The sequence below is a fragment of the Haemorhous mexicanus genome, chromosome 1 (assembly GCF_027477595.1).
Source record: "Haemorhous mexicanus isolate bHaeMex1 chromosome 1, bHaeMex1.pri, whole genome shotgun sequence".
In the NCBI taxonomy this organism is placed as follows: Eukaryota; Metazoa; Chordata; class Aves; order Passeriformes; family Fringillidae; genus Haemorhous; species Haemorhous mexicanus.
Window position 1 is genome coordinate 31,051,552 of NC_082341.1, and position 21,598 is coordinate 31,073,149.

At 41.1% G+C, this 21,598-nt stretch overlaps 1 protein-coding gene across 9 annotated transcripts in view; it reads left to right on the forward strand.

Annotated features, from left to right (window-relative positions):
* Positions 1–12,011: 12,011 nt before the first annotated feature.
* The window catches only part of ITGB8 (integrin subunit beta 8), a 48,374-nt gene continuing 38,787 nt past the window's right edge, over positions 12,012–21,598 (forward strand). For 3 of the 9 annotated variants that reach the window (XR_009486226.1, XM_059844483.1, XM_059844495.1), the window contains exon 1: positions 12,015–12,241. Coding sequence is in view for 6 of the 9 variants with exons in the window: in XM_059844483.1 (XP_059700466.1) it covers positions 12,112–12,241 (130 nt within the window). In the remaining 3 variants the exon portion in view is untranslated. Of the gene's footprint in view, positions 12,242–21,598 lie in introns of all 9 variants that reach the window. The other 6 variants (XR_009486221.1, XM_059844435.1, XM_059844456.1 and 3 more) reach the window with 5 other exon arrangements.

Below are 21,598 nucleotides of genomic sequence, written 5' to 3' on the forward strand. Positions count from 1 at the left end.
TTTTATTGCAGCTGTATATCTTCTGAAGAGGCCCTTGCTGGCACCTGGAGATTCAGAAATACGGGGAAAAGGGCTTATGTATGTCTCCAGTCACCCACATGGGTTCACACAAAATAGACAATATGAAAAGGAAAAAAAAAAGGAAAACAGAGAGTAGGGAAAAGGAAACAAAAATAATCTTCTTAGCTAATACATACTCATACTCAGGCAGGCCTTATACCTTCACAAACTCCTTCAAAAAAAGTAATATATTCTAATGTAAATCTTGTTAGTCACTAAACCAGTAGTCATTTAAGTGAAACTAATTGATTTTTAACATCCGGTTCACAGTCAGGGTACAATTCCTTGTCTTAATGCTGTATTTGGGTATTTATTATACACATATGTAGTTTTCTGGCACTGCAAATTTGAGCTTCTCTGTGGGGTGGTAAGGCAATATATCCTGCATTAGACTGCAGAGGTAAACAACATGATTTGTAGCTGCATGTGATTGTTAATTATGCAAAGAAAAACTTTGGGAACAGTACAGTAAAAAAATGAGGTTATTTGTAAATCTCTCATTCTCTAGTTTTAATTTCCAAACTACATAATACAAATGCAGTCATATTTTCCAGTATGAAAATAGCATTAATTTTTAAAAAAAGGCAAGTTCTGCATCAAAAGATATCATTGTTCAACTATTTAGAAAAACAAAGATGCATTTCTTTCCCTAAGGGAGACCCTTGAGCCTACAGTTTCTTTCAGAGAGCTTTATTTTCACTAAAAAACATTTTGATACCTCTAGATAAGAACACATTGTTAGAATATATTTCAACACATCTACTGCATAACTGCAGCAGTGTAGGCTCAGGATAGTTCATTTTATGAAAAAAACCAACAATCTGTCATTTTCACAAAACTTTGATTTAGAGTGGAATGGGAATAATAAGTCGGAACAATAATTCCTGAAGAGACTATCTGAATGGCCACTTTTGGAGATGCTCTGGAGGCATTAATTTGTGGGAGAGGAAGGAAATCAGCATTCCCCAGTACCCTGCTATGATGGCCTTGGGGCAGAGGATGTACATGTTAAGGGACCACCATGTGTTTGCAACCTCCACCCAGATCTGCAAATTATCACTCATGTTCTGAGCACAACATGAAGACACTAGATTGAATCAAATTTATTGATAGGAGTAAGACATTGGGGTTTAGGGTGTGCTTTTAGGAGTCCTTTTAAGGGAACAGAGTTTGGTGGAAAGGCAACAGACTGCAGAGAGACCCAGTTGTACTCCTGCATATTCAGATATATCCAGTTTTTAAAGGTTGTTTCACCTGTATTTTTATTTTTTTTTACTTTTGGAAGGATTAGAAATTCATTCTTCATCATATTCTGCCTGCTAACTGAGGCAGAGAAAATAAAACACACTACTAATAAATCTAGGGATTCAAACTGCAGCTCTTGGCTGCCACCTAAAGGTTTGCGGTACTTCTTTAGAGATACCACCAGACTCCATTCCCATGTTTGGAATGTAAAAATGCTTGTCTACTACCACTACAGGCAACCTCCATGGTCACGATTACTAAAAGAGATTATGGGGTAAAAATATTTTTTCTAAAAAAACCAAAAAGCCCCACCAAAACAAAAACGAGGGGAAAAGACCCACAGTAGTTCAACAGCACTACAGAAAGAACGATTTCTTGTTTTTACATGCACTTTCAATTTGAAATAACACCTAAACTCTTAAAAAAATATATAAAAACAAAGCATGCTATTTGGTTTTGATAAAAGAAGACAGCCAGAACAAAGAAACAATACAAACTACTGAGCAATGAGTGGCTCAAGAACAAAAAAAGGGGTGGTGTGCTCAGCTACCATTTGGGCAACACAATGTGGGCAGCAGGCAGTTGGTGTAGGTCTTATGTTCTCCACTGAGGGGAGAGATTGATCTCTCCAGACACTGGAAATTCAAGCTCTTTGAAAATAGGAGGAGCTGAGATGGAAAATAAAATCCTGTCCAGGGCTCCTTTTAGCACCAGAAGCAGAATTATGCCTCAATTCTCTAGCTAGGTACAACCATCTGATTGTCATTAATTAGCTGAAAGTCACTGTTTCTTATTCACAGCATCTGTACTAGGTGGGCAGTACTGACTTCCTTCAGAGGTTTTTTAAATCTATTATAAAGTTTTCATTTTTAATGAACTATCATTTTTACACTGATGAAATAATTAAATCATTTGTTGGGAAACCTTTTTTTAATGTATCTAGAACTTGTAACTTTGCATGGTAAATGTTACACTTTGGTCCTTGTATGAGGGAACCTTCACTTTTTTTCTTTTTTTTTTTTTTTTTGGTTAGACTTCAGAATATTGGCTATGGATCTGAATGAAAATGAATGCTCTGAAGTGATGTGGCCAGCAAGAAAATTGTAAAACTAGCAGTGAAACCACTTACAGCTTGAATTTACAGTTTGAAATGAACCTTTTGTATTACTAATGAACTTTTTATGATTTCTGTTATATGTTCATTGTAAATTTTTTACATTCTAGAGTACAAACAGCAAACTTGAGAATACATTAAGTAGGAAGTATTTCAAGATAGAAAAATACCCTACATTGTTATAGATTCAAAGAAATTCTGGACAACCAAAACCCATTATTTCCTATGGTTTGAGTTTTTTTGAAGTTTAATTGTTATTTACACATCCAACTCCATTTTGACTTTCCACAGGATCTGATCTGCTTTATTTTTGGTTCATCCACTCCTCTTACAGGAATGACACCTCTCATGTTCTTACGGGAATGAGGACTGACAAAGGGACAATGATGCTCTGAAAAATAAACCAAGAATCTACAGAGAAGTAGTGGTTTCCACGCACACATGGGAAGAAGCTTAGTGACAGCATTATCTGAGCCTCCATTGTAAAAACAAAAACCCGAAAGCAATCAGTAAACTCCTAACTGTGCATTTTCAAGCTGTGATCATTGAGTATTTGCAGTATTCCCTAGAGGACAGCTAATAGCTAAGGTTAAAGATCTAGCATCCTCTTATGACCTTTTGAGTGGTCCACGTGTCTATGTCATCTGTAGCAGGCACAGTTATATCTGAGGTTATTATCTTGCATACACCTTTTGCAATCATAACCTCCCATGGCAGTTATTAGGATAGTTAGTGTGTAGGTAAGGAGCATGTTACTGGTATCCTCTCATACTGCCTGAGGTGCTGGCTGTTCTGTCCTTTATTTTGGTTTGGCACCTGTATTTTTCTGTTCAGCAAGGTGAAGTTTTAGTTTAATGTGATGTAATGCAATCTTTACCAATTTCAGAGTCAGCCAGGACACATCTGCAGATTAGCTTCATGTGTTCTGTTTTCTCTTCCAAAGCCAGTGTTAATCACCTGTAGAAGTGTGGACACTTAGAAGACTGATAGAATTTAAATCAAGAAGGAATTGTAATAGCAATCTTTTCTGACCTCCTGTGTTGTACAGGCTATAAAACTTCATCCAGAAATTTAAGATTTCTGTTGCTTCTGTTTCATCTATAGTCTGTCTCTTATACAACCATTGAGCCTTGAATTCAAGACCTGCCATGATGGAAAATGGTGCCAAAGAAAAAGTTTTATCAGAAACATTTTTCTTCAAACAAAGTTCGAATCACAAAATTACTCTGCAATCTCTATTTCCCCTCATCTTCCAGTGTTCATTAGTGTGTCATGTCACATGAGGATTATTTGCTGGTACAATATCACATTAACTAAATTTTAATGGAAAAATTTATTAGCCTGGCTGTAACTTAATTTTGTAAAATGTTTTCCATTTGAAATAAAAATATAAGCTCTGGAAAATCCTAAGGTAGCTCTGTACTCTATTCAAGTACATGCTAACAATGTGGCCTTAATTTTCATCCTCAGTTCATACTGACTTTATATACTACTGAACAATTCAATTAGTCCTGACTGCCCCAGCTCAGGCTAGAACTGTCTGTCCCCAGAAAATTCTCTGTTCCTTAGCAATACATTAATTCCATAGTCCCTCTCATGCCTTACCCTGACTTTAGTCACAGCTGGTACCTGATGCTTCAGCAAAGGTGGAAATCATCTTTGAAGAACATGTAACAGAATGGCTGCAGGGGAAATTTCTGTGCAGCCTTAGAAAGTGACCAGTTCTTGTTCTGAAGTACAAAAGGTTACCTTTGTTATGAACTTTTATCCTGGCTAATGTAAAGGCACATACAATTCATATAAATATCTCATTTATTTTTAAATCCTACAAATTTCTACAGCCAACGAAATCCAAGTGTTACTTATATGTTATTTTAAAAAGAATCTTTGCTTTATTTTAGCTTTAAGTATGAGCAGTAAAACCAATAACTAAAGTTCCACTGGATCCTGGAATTAGACAAGAGAAGACTTACTGATACAAATAAAAACAAAATTTAGAAGCAGAGATATCTTCCAGAAGAAGGGAAGAATTTGTGTGAGGTGCTGCCCAAACATACATGTTCTTATGCCAAAATGAAAACATTGCCAAAATGAATTGTCTGAGAATCAGCAGGATGTAAGAGGTGAGAATAGATATATATATGTGGACACATATTTGAAACAATTACAAACATCAATAAGCAATGCTTTCTTACTATTTCTAAATGTCCCCATCTGCCTCCATTTTTTCCTGATTTTGCACCTAAATATTTCTCGATTTATTTTAGTTGTCATTTTAGCAGTGAGTCTAGAGCAGCAATCTGGTGAGAGAGGAGAGAGGATATGCAGGAAAACACCACACAGAGAGCAACCAGGCTGCAATGTGCACACCATGTTTCAAGACTGAGGACAAGATCAGATGAAATTCTACCAGAGATGTTCAGAAACTTTGATAATTCTGGAAAACCACCCACCTCCTGCCCATGTTCTCCATGTCTCCCACTTCCCCCCTCTGCCACACACACAGAATTTGCCTGTGGGATTTTTCCACTCATCGACCACTGCTCAATGCAGCAGCTTAGCTATGGGCAGGAAAAACGATTTGCATTCATCAATCACCCAGTAACAAACTTTCTACTTTTGAACTGCAGGACACTTTTGAGCTTGATCCATACAGGTTATTCTGAGCTAGAAATGAACTTTAATTTCTGTTAAACAGAACCAGTGCTGTTTATGAACCATATCTTAACTTTCCCTTTCAACCTCTAACACCTAATTTCCTCAAAAGTTTCTCAGGAGGAACTTTAACCTTTCAGAAGTCCCAAGAAATATTTCCTACTTACTATCTACTGTATTTTACCTACTTTCTACCAGTTCCTTGTAATACATAACACAGGAAACCTCTGGGAAATAACAAGTGAGCTAATGGTTGTCAGGGTCAAATATGGGAATTTTCTCTGAAAACTTCCAAAAATGTCAGGCCTACTGTACTATTACAGATTATTTCATCTGGACATTTGGTAACCCAAGGTCTTAAATCCAGGGGACAGAAAAGGGTAAAATTGCTGTGGAAGGAGTATGAGGACGAAGATAAAAAGCTGCTTGAGATAGCTGCAGCAGAAGCAATCATGACCTTGGGACTCGTTTAGGGAAGTGAGACACAGAGAAGGAGTAGGTGGGGAAAGCAAGAGGCCTGTAAGTATCTGAGGATCCATTCAAAGTGACTGGGTGGAGGGAGGGAGAGAAGAAAGAATAAAAACTTTTTAATGCAGATGAGGAAGAAGGCAGAATGGGATTAGTAGTCTTCAATGGGAAAAGAAATTAAAAGAGGAAAAAAAATTTCAAGGAAGAAGAAAATTAAAACACCTGAAGTGTAATACAGTGACTTCATGGGCACCTGTGTTGGTTTTCAGCACTAAGTGGAGATTACATACCTTTTTCAAGTATCAGAGAGAAAAGTAGAGACAGGTAACAAGAACAGAAGGAAATGGGTGGAGGTAAATTAAACGCACGGAGTGCCAATGTTCTGTGGACAGTATGAGCTTGCAATAATAACAAGAAAAAGAAAGTGTGTGACTTGATAAACTTCACAGTGGCTGTTGTTCCTCTGTAGATATAAAAGTGCTATTTGTGCATGTCACAAAGTATTCTGTGAAATGTGTGTTTTCAGAGTTCGGTTGACACAGTGTCTGTGGATCTATACCTACATCTATTATTATGAAACCTGGTCTTCACCCATCCTCCATGGAGCTGGAAAACAACAAAGCTTTAAAGATGCTATAACTGTTTTTGGGTGGGCTGCAGTCCTCTGTGAATATAAAACTAATTCAAACAATATGCTCTTTTTTCTCTGTTAGTCACTGAAGGAAAACAGGAAAATGGCACATAGATTAGTAACACAGGGTCAGGCCTTCAGTCCTTCAGGCCAAAGTCCCACTGAAATAAGGCTAACAAAATAACTCATCTGGTCTACTGTTCTTCTGTCTGTTCCTTTCAGAAATCAAGTCATGGTGCCTGTAAGTCCATGAAGTAATATCTGGAAAGTGTTAATGAAAGCATATAGAAGAATCCCAGGTAAATTTTATACTTCAAAGACAGACCACAGGGGACCTCACCTCTCTGAAGTCAGAAAGACTCTCAAAACAGTGTATTTGTCAAAAGAAACACTTCTGTCTAAAATATCAGTTCAGTCACATAAAAATGCATAGTGGAAATATCAAAAAATCTTAGTGAAACAATATTCTTTAAAACTCTTCATGTGACAACAACTGTAATGTTCTTCTTTCAGAATACATCTGTTCAAGTAAATATACTACTGGGGTTTTTAGTAATTACTTCCAGAAAGAGATTTTTAGATCATTTCAATAAACAACTTCAGCTTTGACCACTTGTTACAATACATATTTTTATGGTTTTGAGTTCCTAGGGGGACTACGTAGATAATTTCTTATGCTTTCTGGAGTCTAGAAAAATAATCCTATTCTTTCTTAAACAGAGGACAGGGCCCCCCTTCACCGAGGGCCCCCCCCCCCACCCAGAGCCAATATACAGATCAGCTGCCTGCACTATGGATCTCTTTGAAAATGAATGTGTAGAACTTAAAGCACTGGGCTTAACCTAGTAAACCCTAAACAGAATGATACCTTCTCACCTGTGAAAAAACTACTGTTTCTGTCTCAACTGCTTGCTGACCATTTCTGCTGAGAACCCATTTGCACTGGCTTCTTTTTTTTTTTTTCCTTAAATAGTCTGAAATATCTCAGATTTATTGTCTTATAATACAGTCTTCTTCAGTGGACTTGTCAGAAGCACTGAAGGACACAAGATTATGCTCTGGGATTTCAGGAGGATTACATACTCTATTTTTAATATAAAAATTTTACAATTCAATTGGTTATATAAACATGAAAGAAAAGTGTACCAGTATGGTATTGCAAGTAATCTTCTCAGAAAAGCAGAATGGAGAAGTTTGTGCCACATAGACCAGAAAAGAAAATAATTTTATAGTTATAGTTTTACAAATATATTATGAATAACAACAACATTTAGATGCAGCATACCTAAGTCACCAAGCTGAGTATAAGGAAAATAAATAGTGGTATTCCACCTGTCTCTGTATGACATTGACCAACTTAACACTGAGAGGGTAAATGCAAAAAGGTATTGGTTCACATGCTGCCAGATAGTTTCATGCAGGCCAACTGAAGTTACAAACCTAAGTAAGGTTTGTATATTCACATAAAATGTCCGCCTGAAATCAAAGTAAGCCTTCTCAAAAAAATTAAATAGATTATTGGACAATGTGGATTACTGTTTTACAGTAAAATGGAACATTTTCTCTTTGTGCCATGTACATCAGGAAGTTCAGTAGCATGGGCTGGTAACTAAGGTAGGTATTAAAGAAAAATATCATGAAAAATACTATTTTGGGGAGTAAAGATTTTTCCAGTTTGGAAACTGTCATTGCCAGTTCTTACAAGAACTGAGGCTAGAAACGAAAAACCATGTGCATTGTTTTAATATCTTATAAGGAAATGCATCACATTTTTAATCACATTTTCTTTTTCAGAATTACAAAATAAAAGCACATTTTGTTAAAAAAAATTGTGTACTGCATTAGTAAGCTGGAATCACATGTAGAATTTTTCCGTATCTAATAAACAGCATAGGTGGATTGCTCACAGTCTGCACTTCTGAGGAAAAGGCCTTCTTGGCAACTGTTTTTTGGGAATAGTCATTGATTTTGAATTATTCCATCATTTTTAATTGATGGATTATACCAGATTTGCACAATACACTGACCTTTTTATATGGAACAGATGCAGTTTTAGATTCAAATATTGTATAAAGAAATGAACACAAGTGATAGCAAATGCAATTATATCTGACAGACAAGCATATGATTCTTTTAGTTAGTTATACTGCAAAAAAATTCAAATTTGCATGTCAGTGGGATCAAGTGAAACCAACAAATCCAAAACAATTACTGTACTCTTGCAGGATTCTATACTATTAAAATAGGGAAGTTGGTGGAAAGTAGAATTAATTTAACAGTACCAAAGTGCTTTTTACAGGGATTTTAATTGTGTCTAAGATTCCATTATAATGTAATAAATCACAAGATTGGATAAATAATACTTTTTATTTTAAAAAAGCTTTGATACTAGTTGAAAAATACCATCAGTCTTCCCTTTGCAGTCCTGGTTTGGACTCTCCCCCAAGAAATGGCACAATAAAGATGGTTGGAAACGTTCAACCAAAAAAGGAACATGGTTTTTTTAAGAAAAGTTTTGGGGTTTTTGACCAGCTCTAGTTAACATTCATTGCAGATGCAATCTTTTCAAGGCTGTTTCCTGAAAAGAGAGACTATTCACCAAGAATGTGATAGACAATTGCATTTTGTTTCAATAAAGCAAATGTAAACATTGGAAAGAAGCCACAGTTATAACACTTCAAGAAATTTGGGATACATGTAATATAATAACACACTTTACACCACAAAAATTTGTAGAATAACTTAGGCTGGAAAAAGCCCCCTGAGGCCCAACCATCACTCTGCTCAAAACAGGTTCAATTAGTTCAGTCTGCTTGGGAACATGTTCAGCTAAGTTTCAACTCTCTCCAAGGACAGAGATTCCATGAACACATTGCTTCAAGGTTTCATAGCCCTGTGGATTGGACAATGGATTAAGACTTTAAAGCCATTTCCAGTCATGTTAAATTCCTTGTTATAGGAGTTTAAGAGGTACATACTCTCATATGTGACCTTGGATGACTCAGTTTCTCTACTTGAAAGCCTAGAATTATTATTCAAAACTCCTGCCTAATTATATTATTGCATTATAAACACTGTCTAAATAACAATATATTCAAAGATGCTATCCCTGCAAAGTAAATGTTTTTAAGTCTTTGGATTTCACCATGGGAAGAAAGTAGCTAAAGAAATAGGGCATTTTACATAAAGCAGCAGACTGTAAACTCTTACAGCAGCCTCTATACATTGAGGCCTAAACTATTGGTATCTTCAGCTCTTGACTGTTTTACTGGTGACTTTATTTAGAGTGCTTAGCTCTCACCCAACACTGGCATCCTTTTTGTTGTTTTCAGGGTTTAAGTTAATGACCAGAGTAGTTTCATTCTGGTAAACTTAATATCAGATTTTATATGAAAATGATCCATCTTTATTCTTCCACATTAAACTGCAGGTATTGTCTTTCTGCCCAGAAAACCGAATCCTTGCATTATGTTCTCATCAGGAGTATGTAATGACTGATTCCTACTTGTACAATGAACAGCCTTTGCTTAGAAACTCAGAAGATAATTCATGCTGTTGAGAACATTGCCATTTTCTTTATGCTGCTTATGATAATAATTTACATTCTGTTCAATAAATAGTTTCATACACAATATATCTGTATGGGATATCAACTGTATCATTCTCCCATCAGCAGCACTTAGACTATGCAGGTGAAAAATCCAAAATAGAGAGATCCCAGTTTCAGTCACTTTTGCTTCTGATGGAATTTTGTTTAAAGATATTTCCTTGAATTTCTTGATATATCATCTGAATCCTTTTTTTCCACATATATTTGAATCCCCATAAATTTGCAACATCATGATCTATAAACTAGACATTACTGGACCCAACAGGAGTAAATTGAATTTAGTTCACCTGTCACCAGAGTATCTCATTTCAAATAGCACTCAACTGAGTTCTCAAGGGACACGGAGCTCTCCACCTACAGTGTTTGAGACTGTGACATCTGAAATCATAGAGCTTTTGGGTAAAGAATATTTCAAGTCCTGTAGATGCTATATTTCTTTCTGAATGTCATTGCATATGGCTTTCTCACATCCCATATCCCCATTTGGGCTGTGACCACTCAAGGAATGATAGTCAGATGTCTGAAATGGGGGATTTTTCCAAAATGAAGCAAAAAAGATGATACATCATTTAAAAACTCACAAGAGTGAGATTGCTACATTGCCAGGCCTTCCTCAACACTCTTGAACAAATCCACCGTGCTCAGTTTCTGACCTCTGACATTCAGATGCTAAACCATCCATAGCTTCTCAAGGGTTAGCACAGGATTTGAAAAGGCTTTCGTAAAGACAGTGAAACAGCATATTATTTACACTGGTTGCGTTTGCGGGATTTATTAACGTTGTACCCTGCAGAGGCAGACTTGGATGCAGCACAGGGATCCTTTAGGGATCCTGCGTGCACGGTCATCTGTTGCCGGCATCAGAAATGAAGGACGCCAAAGGGCTGGCCATCAGAGACCCAAGGTCCGCACACCTACCCCTAACGCAGCCGGGCGGGGGCCCGGCCACCGCGTGTGACAGGGCGAGGTGCCCAGGTGGGTTTTACCTGCCAGGAAAACGCCTCCACCCACAGCCTCTGCGGGGAGCGGAGCCCTGCAGAGGAGCACAGGGACAGGAGCTGCAGGGAGCTCCTCCGGGGAGCGGAGCCGGGCCAGGCGGGGCGGCGGCCGAGGTCGCACCTTGGCCCGGTGGGGCTTTCCCGGCCCGCACAGTGCGGTACTTTCCGGACATGGTTAACCTTTGCGTTACTCCCACTGCGCCCGGAGAGGTGGAAACTCCAAGCAGAAATCATTCGGGGAGGGCGGTAAAGGAGGGGAGGTGGTTTTAGGTAGTGAAGTTTTGCCTGCCGCAGCAGGGGCCAGCGCGCTGCTGCCAGCGGGAGGCCCCGGTGGAAACGGCGGCGTTCCTGGGGCGGGTGGGCAGCGCCGCGGGATACGGAGGCGCTGATGGCAAGGGTCGCACAAGCAAGCGGCGGGGGGGATCACATACAGCGAGGGCCGGCCCAGCCGGCGGAGCGGGGAGGAGCGACTGCCACAGGGCCAAAGCGGTGGGCGAAGTGCGGCGGCGGCCGGCGGCGCAGCGCTCTGCCCACGGCCTTCGCCCGCCTCCTCTCCCGGAGGCAGCGACCGTGCCGAGCTCGGAGAGCCGCGACCGGAGCCACCGCCGAACAAAGCTGCGGGCGGGCGCAGTGACTTCACCGCCGGGCCCGCCCCCGCACTCCCGCCCGCGGAACCTGTCCCGCTGCCGTCTCCTGGCAACCTGCGGAGAGCCGCGGGCCCGGCGCGCAGCCTCCGCTCTGGGGCCGGACAGCGCCGCGCAGCGCCGCCGGCCGCGGTCTCCTGTCCTCCCTTCCCCGTCCTCAGCAGACCCCCGTCCCCCCGGCGCGGAGAGGCGGCCCCGGCGGCGCCTCGGGACGGCGGCGGGCAGCGCCCACCTGGCCCCGGCGGGGGCGGGCAGGGGGCGGCTGTCCCCGCCCCCCCCGGCAGCCGCCCTCTTCGCCCGAGGGAGGTGCGGAGCCGCCGCTGCCGCTCCCCGCGCGGTGCCGGGAGCCTCCCCGCGCCCCCCAGGCAGCGCGGGCGGCGAGGCGCCCCTGGCCCGTCGGGCTGGAGGCGGATGGAGGGAGCCAGGCTCCGCGCTCGGCCGGGGCCCCTCGGCCGCCGGGGGAGGGCCGGTCCTGGCGGGGCGCGGGGGCGCGGCAGGCGCTGCCCCCGAGATGCCGCAGCCCTCGCCCGCCCCTCCGAGCGCCCTACCTGTGCCGGGCCCGCCGCCGCCCCTCCCCCGGCCCCGCCGCCGCCGCCCCCGCGGGGGCCGGGACTGAGCGCGCCGCGGCGCCGAGACACGGCCCCGAGAAGAGGGCGAGGGAGCGGGATCACTGCCGGCCGCGGCGCATGATGTGGGTGTCGCTGCTGGCGTGCCTCACCGCGGGGATCGTCTCCGTGCCCAGGTGCCAGCGCGGCCCCGGAGCTTTCCTCGGGGCGGCCCGGCTGCTGGCGGCCGTGCCGGGACTCTGCCAGCGCTGTAAGTGTCCGAGCGCCTGGGGCTCTCGCCGTGCCCGGCTGGTCGGGACTGTGGCTGGGTTTGGTTCTGGCGCGGGGTCGTGCGGGCGGGGGGCTTGCCCGGGCCCGGGGGCTGCCTTGGGGCGCAGCGCTGACAGCTGGGACCGCCCGGCGCCACCGGCACTCGCCGGCCGGGCGGGCCGAGCTGGCGGGCGGAGGGTACCTGCAGGGAGAGCCGGGCTGGAGCGGCTCCTGACCAAACCTCACACCGCCAGGGCCAGCCCGTGATTTAACTGCCCACGCCGGGGGCGTCCCGCCTTCAGGGAGCCGTGGTAGCTCCCGGGGAGCCGGCGGGACTATCGCACTCCAGGGTGCTGCGAGTCCTGAAGTGCACCCTCCGCAACACTCCGCCAAGCGGCATGCGGACCCGCCCGGGGGACCGAGCTAGGGATGGACGATTCTTGGGGATGGTAACACTCTGTTTTACGTCGTTTATATGGCATGCAGTGGCAGGGTTAAATAGGGATAGAGCTACGAGAAGATTGTCTTCTGTTTACCTTGGGATAAAGTGCATGTTGGCAGTTCCTCGGGAGCTATGGTTCTCGGGTGAAAAAGGCTCTGGTAAATGTGGGTAACCCCTCGCGTTGTGGAATTGCTTCCCAAAGCCCCCAGCATCAGTTTTAATGTGTGCAGGCTGAGGGGGGTTTGTGCAAATGCATCTTAGATAGTGCAGCAGTTAACAGAGCAAACAGGTTAAGTCTAGTATTTCATAAAGGATCTTATTTAGCTAGCAGTGATCGTGAAAGGAGATCTGGTTGTCGGTCATCTTTCTCTATTTTTTTCTGCTTGTGGAATAATTGGCATTTCCCAGCTTAAGCCTGGAGCTGATTTAAAATGTTAACATGTAACCTCTGAAACTATGATTTACAATGGGAACAATATATTAGTCTTAAGTTCTTTATTGCATATGTGACAAATTCATGCCTTATTCAGTAGGATTTGCCCAGTGCTATTAAAAACAATGGAATAATTTGTAAACTTTCATAGTATAATTTGTTTTACTTTTTTGGCTTTGTACTTTGAATTCAGAACCAAACTAAATGTCAATAGGAAAAATAAAATATATTATTAAATTTCCTATGAAACATGACATCTTGTATGTAGTATCCCAGATTTTTTTTTAATGTAGTGCAATTGAGTTGAAAGGCTAATTGAAACTTTATTAAGAGGATGGTTCTGTGCCTGAATGCAGTGTTGTGCTTGCTCATGAATGTAGTTCCTGGGTACACACCAGTGCAAATAATGCATCAGAACAGAATGCCACAGTGGGGAGGTTGTGCATGGGGCTTTTGTGCCAAAGGATGCTTGCTGTCTTTGTTGTGCTTCATAGTGAAAATATATATGGGTGATGCGTCATGGGTTATGTGTTTATTGTGACAACAGCTCTCAGATTGGGCAGACTGTAACTCACACAGACCTTGTTTTTTCCTTTTAGTTTGAAACCTCTGCTAATTCATGAAAGCTGAAAGGCACACTGAATTCTTTCCTTCATACATAATCACTGTACAGGCTACAGCCGCAGTTGAAGCAAGAAGAGTGTTTTGTTTTGTTTTTCTGTGAATGAACACGTGAAATTTTTTGTTATTATTAATGTTATTTGTGATTTTTTACATTTGGCTGTGGTAGCCAGTGCAGCACCACCTGGATTCTTTGAATGTCTGCAGGCTGCTTTGAGAGAGACTGGGCAGCAGATCCATGTACATTTGGCAGCATGGCTTTGTTCAAGCAGCCACTCCTCTTTGCTTCTGTATCGACAGTGCTGGGCATGGAGGAAAGCATCGTGCTGTTCTGTGCCATCAGCAAGTCCAGTTTATTTATGTGCAGAGTTGGCAGAACCTGCATATCTGTTGCACTCAATCTCCAGTTCTAAAAGAGTCTGGAATTAACATGAAATGTACATGGAACTCAAATTTATTTAATTCTTGTTGGAGCATTTGTGGCTCTTCTAATTGGAAAGTTGAGAGCTTGATACTACCTGAGGCATTTGTTCTACAAACTGCAGTTTGAGATGTGAGTCATTGCTTGGGAATAAGTAAAGGTAGAATTTGGCACAGGGTTTGAAGTTACAAGGAGTACAAAAGGAAATCTCACAATGCTGTAAATTTGCAAATCCCAAATTATGGGTCCTGTAAGCTCAGATAAAAAGAGTAGTGTTGCTGCCTTCTACAAAGAGTCCCTTGTTCAATAAGTCTCACCAAAAGGAAATTTGCAGTTCACTAAGCCAATTATAACAAATACCTGACATGAGAATCAAGCTTCTGTAGGGATTTCTAGAGATCCCTGCATTTTTGTTGGAGCATTAAAGCTGACAAACTCTTAAAGGTGTAAACCAGTGAGCTGAATAAAAGCTGGATTCTACAGCAAGAACATGTTGTATGCATTGTGCTAACCAGTTGAGTAAGTGCTCACTTCAGTGAAGACAGTTCCCTTGCCTTGTTCAGAAATCAGCTGCCGAAACTCTTATTTTTTACCTGCTGTATAAGCACAGGGGTTATGTGGGGTTCAAGTACTGAAGAATGGCTGATTGGTCAGGGTTAATAGATGACATTAGTTCAAATCTCCGCAGTGTCCCAAAACCAGTTATAATTAATATTAAAATCTGAAAACTAAGGTATTTGTTGCTTTCCAAAATACCCAGGGAGTTATTCCTCTATGAAGCTCAAGTAAACAAAGTGTACTTGTGATGTGCAAGCAGGGATGGGATGGGATGGGATGGAATAAAAATCTTTATCTTTGAACTAAAAGTTGGAGAACATTCACGTAGCAATTCTTAGATAGTTGTGATTGACAGGTCTCTTTAAATACCAACTTTAAAAGTTTGTATTTTCAGTCTTCTTGAGAGTGTGATTTGGAAAGACCACTGGGGAAAGTGGGGGGATCTGTGATCATGAAGGGGTCAGTTGCTAATTGATTTATGCCAATAGCATGACTTTTGATTCATTAATTTTCTCCCATCAAGGTCTTTGGTTCTTCGCCAGTCTTGTCACATCAGATTTCCATGTGATCCCTCTAGTAAGAAAGTTTTATAAACTATTACTCGTGTTACTTCTCAAAGGAATAAGAAAAGCTATTCAAACCACCCATGGAAGTTTTTGAAGAGAGGTAATTGAGAAATGTCCCATGACACACGCACCAGCACATAAAAAAGTCTGAAATAAAAGATACATCATGATAGCTTTAACTGGCGTTTGTCTCTTAATTCTCCTGTGTAGCCATGCGGCCCATTTCCTATTGAGACTCAGTGAAAGAAGCTGCGTTATATGGAATACCCAGTACTGAGCCAGTTCAGCTTTTCCTGAGGCTTAAAACAATCCAAGAAGAAGAGAAGACCCATTTTTCATTTCCTGAGTCTGCGTGGGTGATCTGCTCCCTTGGGCTAATGGACCATCTTTGGGAAAGCCAACCTTTTGGGAACCAGCCTTTGGGGAAAAACAACCTGGGTGTTTGAGCGGGCTGTGAGTCGCAGTTCTGAGGAATAGTGAGGGAGAGGTTTGTTTATGTGCGCATTGCTCAAGGAACATATTTTGCCAATGACATGGATACATTTGCTTTACAAATTGTACACTTTTCACAATCTGTTGCAATTTCATGTCTCTTCAGGGGGCTTATGTGGTAAGGTGTTTTTTTTATTTTATGGTTTTTACAAGCTGAATGAAACTCGTCGTTGTATTTGTAGTGTTTACAATGTTTTCATGCTACAGGTGTTTGAGATGAGGCTGTGAAAAGAGAGGAGAGGGGCAGTTTATGAACTAGAAGAGCAATAACCATTCTCTTCGTGCTCTGGAAAGGTTGCCTCTGTTATTTTGGATATGCTGTTGCTGAGGAAAGTTGTCAAGGCAGTCTGAAGAGTGCATGCATCAGAAATACTCTCTACAGTTTGAAGAGGCAGTTGCTTCTTTTTGGGCCTTTAAATTTTCAAGGACTGGAACTGCAACAACTGAGAAAGCAAAAATTAGACCCCATTAGTCAAGAGGCCTAAATGAATAAATTTGATTTTCCATACAATCTGAGTTTAATTTACTTCACTTCCCCAGACCATCAGAAAGATGTCAGAATGTGAACTTCATGGAAGCTAAAGAAAATCTTCATTAAATGACCCCCATTCCACAAGCGGGCCTTAAAATGTCAGATTATAACCTCCCTTATACTTTATAGAGCACTTAAATGCTTGTAATATTTTTCAAATCCCTCTGAAAAATTTGTGATGACTTGTCCATGTTGTGTCTTGAGTTTGGGACAATTAGAACTAATTACCATAGGAGAAGAAAAATGGAAGATATTTTATTTACAAATTGTGTAAGTTGACATGGGCTGCTGATATTTATCAAGACTTTTTAATAACAGTTAACAGTTGGACCAGAGGATTTAAAGGATCTTTTCCAGCCTAAATGATGCTATGATTCAAGGAGGTACGCCTGTACCTACATGTGCCTTTCTTATCCTCATCTCTGAAAAGTTCCCCCACTTATATGAAGGTGGAATCATGCAGGACAAAATCTCAAAGAAGAGGAGCCTCAGACAGGTGCATATAAACTCAAGTTTTTCATGTAAATATTGTAGAGGATTAATAGTGGACTTGGCAGTATTGGGTTGATCTTAGTGGTCCTTTCCAACCTATATTACTCTGATTCTATCCTATGATTCTGTGAATAGATCTGATGTAAGAAACATTAACCTTAATGTATAAATTAAATCTTCATTACCTACATGATATTTTTTTTCCACAATGTATGTTTTAAAAACTGAATATAGAATAAGTGTGTTTTCTTAGTTCAGGATAGGTGTGTCTAAGGCAGTGACTGGGATTTAATGAGTTCTGTCAGGGTAAGAACAAGTGGATTAGCTTGGTGTTCTGACCTTTCAAGTTTGTTTAGTGTTCTTAAAACATATAAATGGCACTAAAGTCATATGTTATATTTTGAAAACTTATATATGTGAACTATTTAGAGCTTTTGCTGTAACTTGTAATACAGACATCTTGGTATAAATTTGACTTCTGATGAATTTATTGAAAACAGAAAACTGGAGAAGGATATAGTTTCCGTTTTGTTAATAAACTTTCTGTGTTTTGGGATTTTTTTAAAGTAAAATTCTTAAGGCCTCAGTGCTTCTCATTCTACTTGCAACCTCCTTTTCAGCGAAATCTTGTTTTCAAAGTTCCTGAATCTCCTCTACTAATTGCTGACTTCTGTCTAACCAGTGGAAAGATGTAATAATTCTTTCTCATGTGCTTAAGCAAACATAATTTTTGATGGAAAAAGTAGGATATGGTCTGTTATTCTTTTCTAAGTACTTGAACTTCATTAATTTTTTTTTCCTTTTGGCACTTTGCATAAATGGACTTGGGCTATTTAGTTTAACTTTTGGGAAGGAAGTGGGGATCTAATGAATTAGTTCACTGTACACTGTAATGGAACCTTTCTCCTAGAAGAAAAGTAAGCTCCTTGCCAGCCATTCAGGATTCCCCCTTGTTCTGGTGGCAGAACAAGAATAACCCCTTGAGCAAAATGTAAGTGTTTCAGGATGATCAGAATTTACAGCATTAGAAAGCTGCCAAAAAAGCAACTTCTAGCTGAGGCTAAATTGGCCTAAATTGAAAACTTTGCAAAGCTCATAATTGACTTTTTTCTTTATATGTTTCTCTGCCTCCCATGACTTCATTGTCATATGCCTGTGGTAACTTCTTGGTATTTACCCATGGTGACAATAATAATGACTCTGAAGTATTTATGGTCATCAAAAGATGCTGAGACAAATATTTTAACTACGATTATTGGAGAAAGAAATTTCTGTAGCTTTAGGCGGGTCTAATAATGTTCCTGGATGTTAGATTTTCATTTTACTTCAGGCCTCTCATCTGCCCACTGATTTGGGAGTTAGGTTGTTAGCAGCAGTAGTTCATTGGGTTTAAATATTGAAGACTTTGGTATTTTTGGTGTTTTGCTGTTGTAGCAGTGTTATGAATACAGCTGCATGGTGTATGGTGGCATCACAAAAGTAGTCCAAGTCTGATTAAATCAGTAGCTGCCCTTTCTAAAATAAATTCTATTCCTTCTGTATGTTAAGGGAATTAGGCTAAGTGAATTCTGTTTGTTCAATATTTGAGAGTACAATTTATTTCCACCCTATCTCTTCAGGATGGAAAGGGTTAGTACTGTGCTGTGGACAACTTGCTTCTCTCAGATGGGGGCTTCTCCCCGGAAACAACCAAATTCCCATCTTTTTGTTCAAACAAGACTACCAGGAAATAAGAAAACTTGTAACAACTTGTACAATGGCACAAATGGCAAAAAGTTACTAAATAAAACTAATGACATCAGCAAGCAGGCTCTTCCAAGCTAAGCAAAGTTGTTGGAGTGCATTTTGCTGTTAGAAATGTTGTGGCATTACTTCAGAACATTAAATAAACCACTACCTGTTTAAAGCCTAGAATTTGCATGTTTGAAGTCTGTCCCTTAAAAGAGCATTTAAGCTGCACCTGCAGACCCTACACAAATGTGAATACTTCCTTGAAAGAGCAGAAGGAGAAGCTTGCATTCAAACAGTCTGTGTGCACCTGTAGTTTACTTATAATTAGTATGTGAGTCTGCATATTTTATAGCCCACTGTCAAGTTTTGTGTAATCTTTGCCCCCAAATCATAAAATTTAACTGGCTAAACGTAAAATAGAGGTTGGCCAGTGTCTGTTCCTAGACAGGTGGGTTGGGTTTTGAAGTTTTTAATTAAGAAAAAAATCTCAGAAAGTTTTTTACCAATTTGTCTCAGGGACAATAACCATCTTTGGAGCTTGAAAATCCTGTTGAAAAGCAAATTACTGAAATAACAAATACCATAGACTTGGTATTCTAGAAAAAAGTAACATTTTTTAAATAGCCCTCTTGAATAAATGCTCCTCCCAACCTTGTGGACTACGTACAAATCCTTAGGGAATGGTGGTTATCCTCTCTGATACCAGTTTTAGCTTTTATTTCACATTCTTGAGGTTTTCTCATTGCAAGTGTAAACTATGTATGTTCAATGACCTGTCTCCCTAATCCACATGTGCACAGCTTTTGGTTTGTTTCAGGAAAATCTTCTGTAAAAGCACAATTCAGTTTATCAGTTTGTGTTCAGAACTGAGGGACTTCTTCCCCAAGGTTGTCAGCTTTGGGAATTTCGATCTAGAATGCAGAACAGGTTTGTTCCAAACCACCATGTATGCAGATAAAAGACAGTGAAGTAAGCTGTTTGCATTGCCATGGACTGAGAATCTATCGGGTTGTCTTTGGTGAGACTGTGTGGGAAGAAATAGCCTGAGCAATTAGGATCCTCTGCACTGCTGCTGGGTATGTGAATGAAGAGACAGTGCCAGGATGAGGTCATGCTCCTATAGGGTAGAAAGCAACAATTTGGTGATGATTAGACATGCAATAAAAGGGTCCTTTAGAGAAACAATTAGGGGTTGAAAGCCTGGTTTAAGGAGGTACAGCTATAGAAGATGATGGGAGATAAAGCTTGGGCTGGTCTTTTATTCAAGGTTGATCTTCTTAAGCAGGCAGAAAATAGTCATTTTTATCTACCTTTATAACCATCATGACTTCCTGATTAGGTAAGACTTTATAGAATACACAGGAAAATACCAACCATTCTGGGCTGTTGATAGGCTACCTGCTAGCAGTGCTTACTAATACAAAGGAAATTAAATTAGCAGTGATATATGGCAGAAGCCATTCCAGGCTTTGCTGAAGCAGCATGACTGTATTCAAGCTAGTCAACTCCAAGGGAACTTCTAGCAGCTGTAGATGACTGGAGTACAATGATTCCTATGCCCATGTTCCATCCTAGGAAACAGAATTAACACAACGCCACACATCTTGGAGTTTCCTTGAAATCAAAGGATTAAAAAAAAAAAAGAAACATTTTAAGCTTTCTGGTTCCATATGTTTTGCATTTTTATTGGTGTAAAGCTGTGCAAACAGGACCATCAAACCTGTGCCGTAGAATCGTTAGCTTTTATGACTGTGGGAAATTAGTCTGTTCCAATGATATAATCTTAGTACGTTTTCCTGTATGTTTTTATTTGCAAGAGACAGGAGAGGTTAGTTTCTGAAACCAAGTAGTCTTTGACTTATTGTTTGCAGGCATGAATTGCATCAACAAAATGTAACCATCTCCCAGAAAAGCAGGAAGTTTCATAGAAAGGAGAGGCTGCAAGTAAAGTTGGCCAAGAAACAAAAATTGTGTTGTGAAAAATTTCAAGGTTACATTGCTTTTTTTCATTCTGTATTGTGGCTTGGGAACAAAGTCAGACTGGAGTAGTCTGTCTCTCATAGTCAAGGCCATGTCTGAGGCTGTGGTTTGAATGTTGTGTTTTTGAATCCTAACTGTGATACCAGTAACTACTATGGGTAGTACCTTTTGGAAAATGCTGTTATATACATCTTTCTGGGAAAAAAAATCTTTAAAATTGCTATATATAGGTGAAAAACTTGGGTTGCTATGCATCTGTCCGAGGCCTATGTTCCCCAAGTCTTCATCTTGAATAATGCGTAACCTTCATGTAAGTGCTGGAGCTTTTCAGAGAGGTGAGGATAAGAATGACACAGGTAGGCTCAGAGAATGTCAGGTGTATCTCCTTGAATCATAGCATCATCTAGTCTGAAAAAGACCCTTAAGATTCTCAACCTAACCCAGCACAAGCCCACCGCTAAAACATGTTCCAAAGCATCACATCTACATGTCTTTTAAATACCTCCAGGGGATGGTGGCTCTACCATTTCCCTGGGCAGCCTGTTCCAAGGTTTGACAGCCCTTTCAGTTATGATATTTTTCCTGATATCCAATCTAAACCTTCCCCAGCACAACTTGAGGCCATTTCCTTTTATCTTATTGCTTGTTAGCTGGGAGAAGATGCCAACCCCCACCTTGCTGCAATATCCTTTTCAGGTAATGGTAGAGCGTGATAAGGCCCCTCGCCCCCATTGAGCCTCCATTTCTCTAGACCAAACCACACCAGCTCCCTCAGCTGCTCCTCATAAGACTTGTGCCAGACCCTTCCCCAGCTCCCTTGCCCTTCTCTGGGCATGCTCCAGAACCTCAATGTCTTTTTCACTAGCACCTTTCCAGCCCCTTTCTCCAGAGCCTCTAGTGCCACATGGGGGTGCTCTGACTGAAATGCTGAACCCAGCACTTCCCCTTATTGATCTTTATATAATTGGCTCAAACCCTAATATGAATATCCTTCTCTAATTACAGAAGTGTCCATTCACTTTTTGGGAACTCCATGTCAATGCCCCTTTACAGAGCAGACTTACAAAGCATTTTGTATCCCCCAGCATCA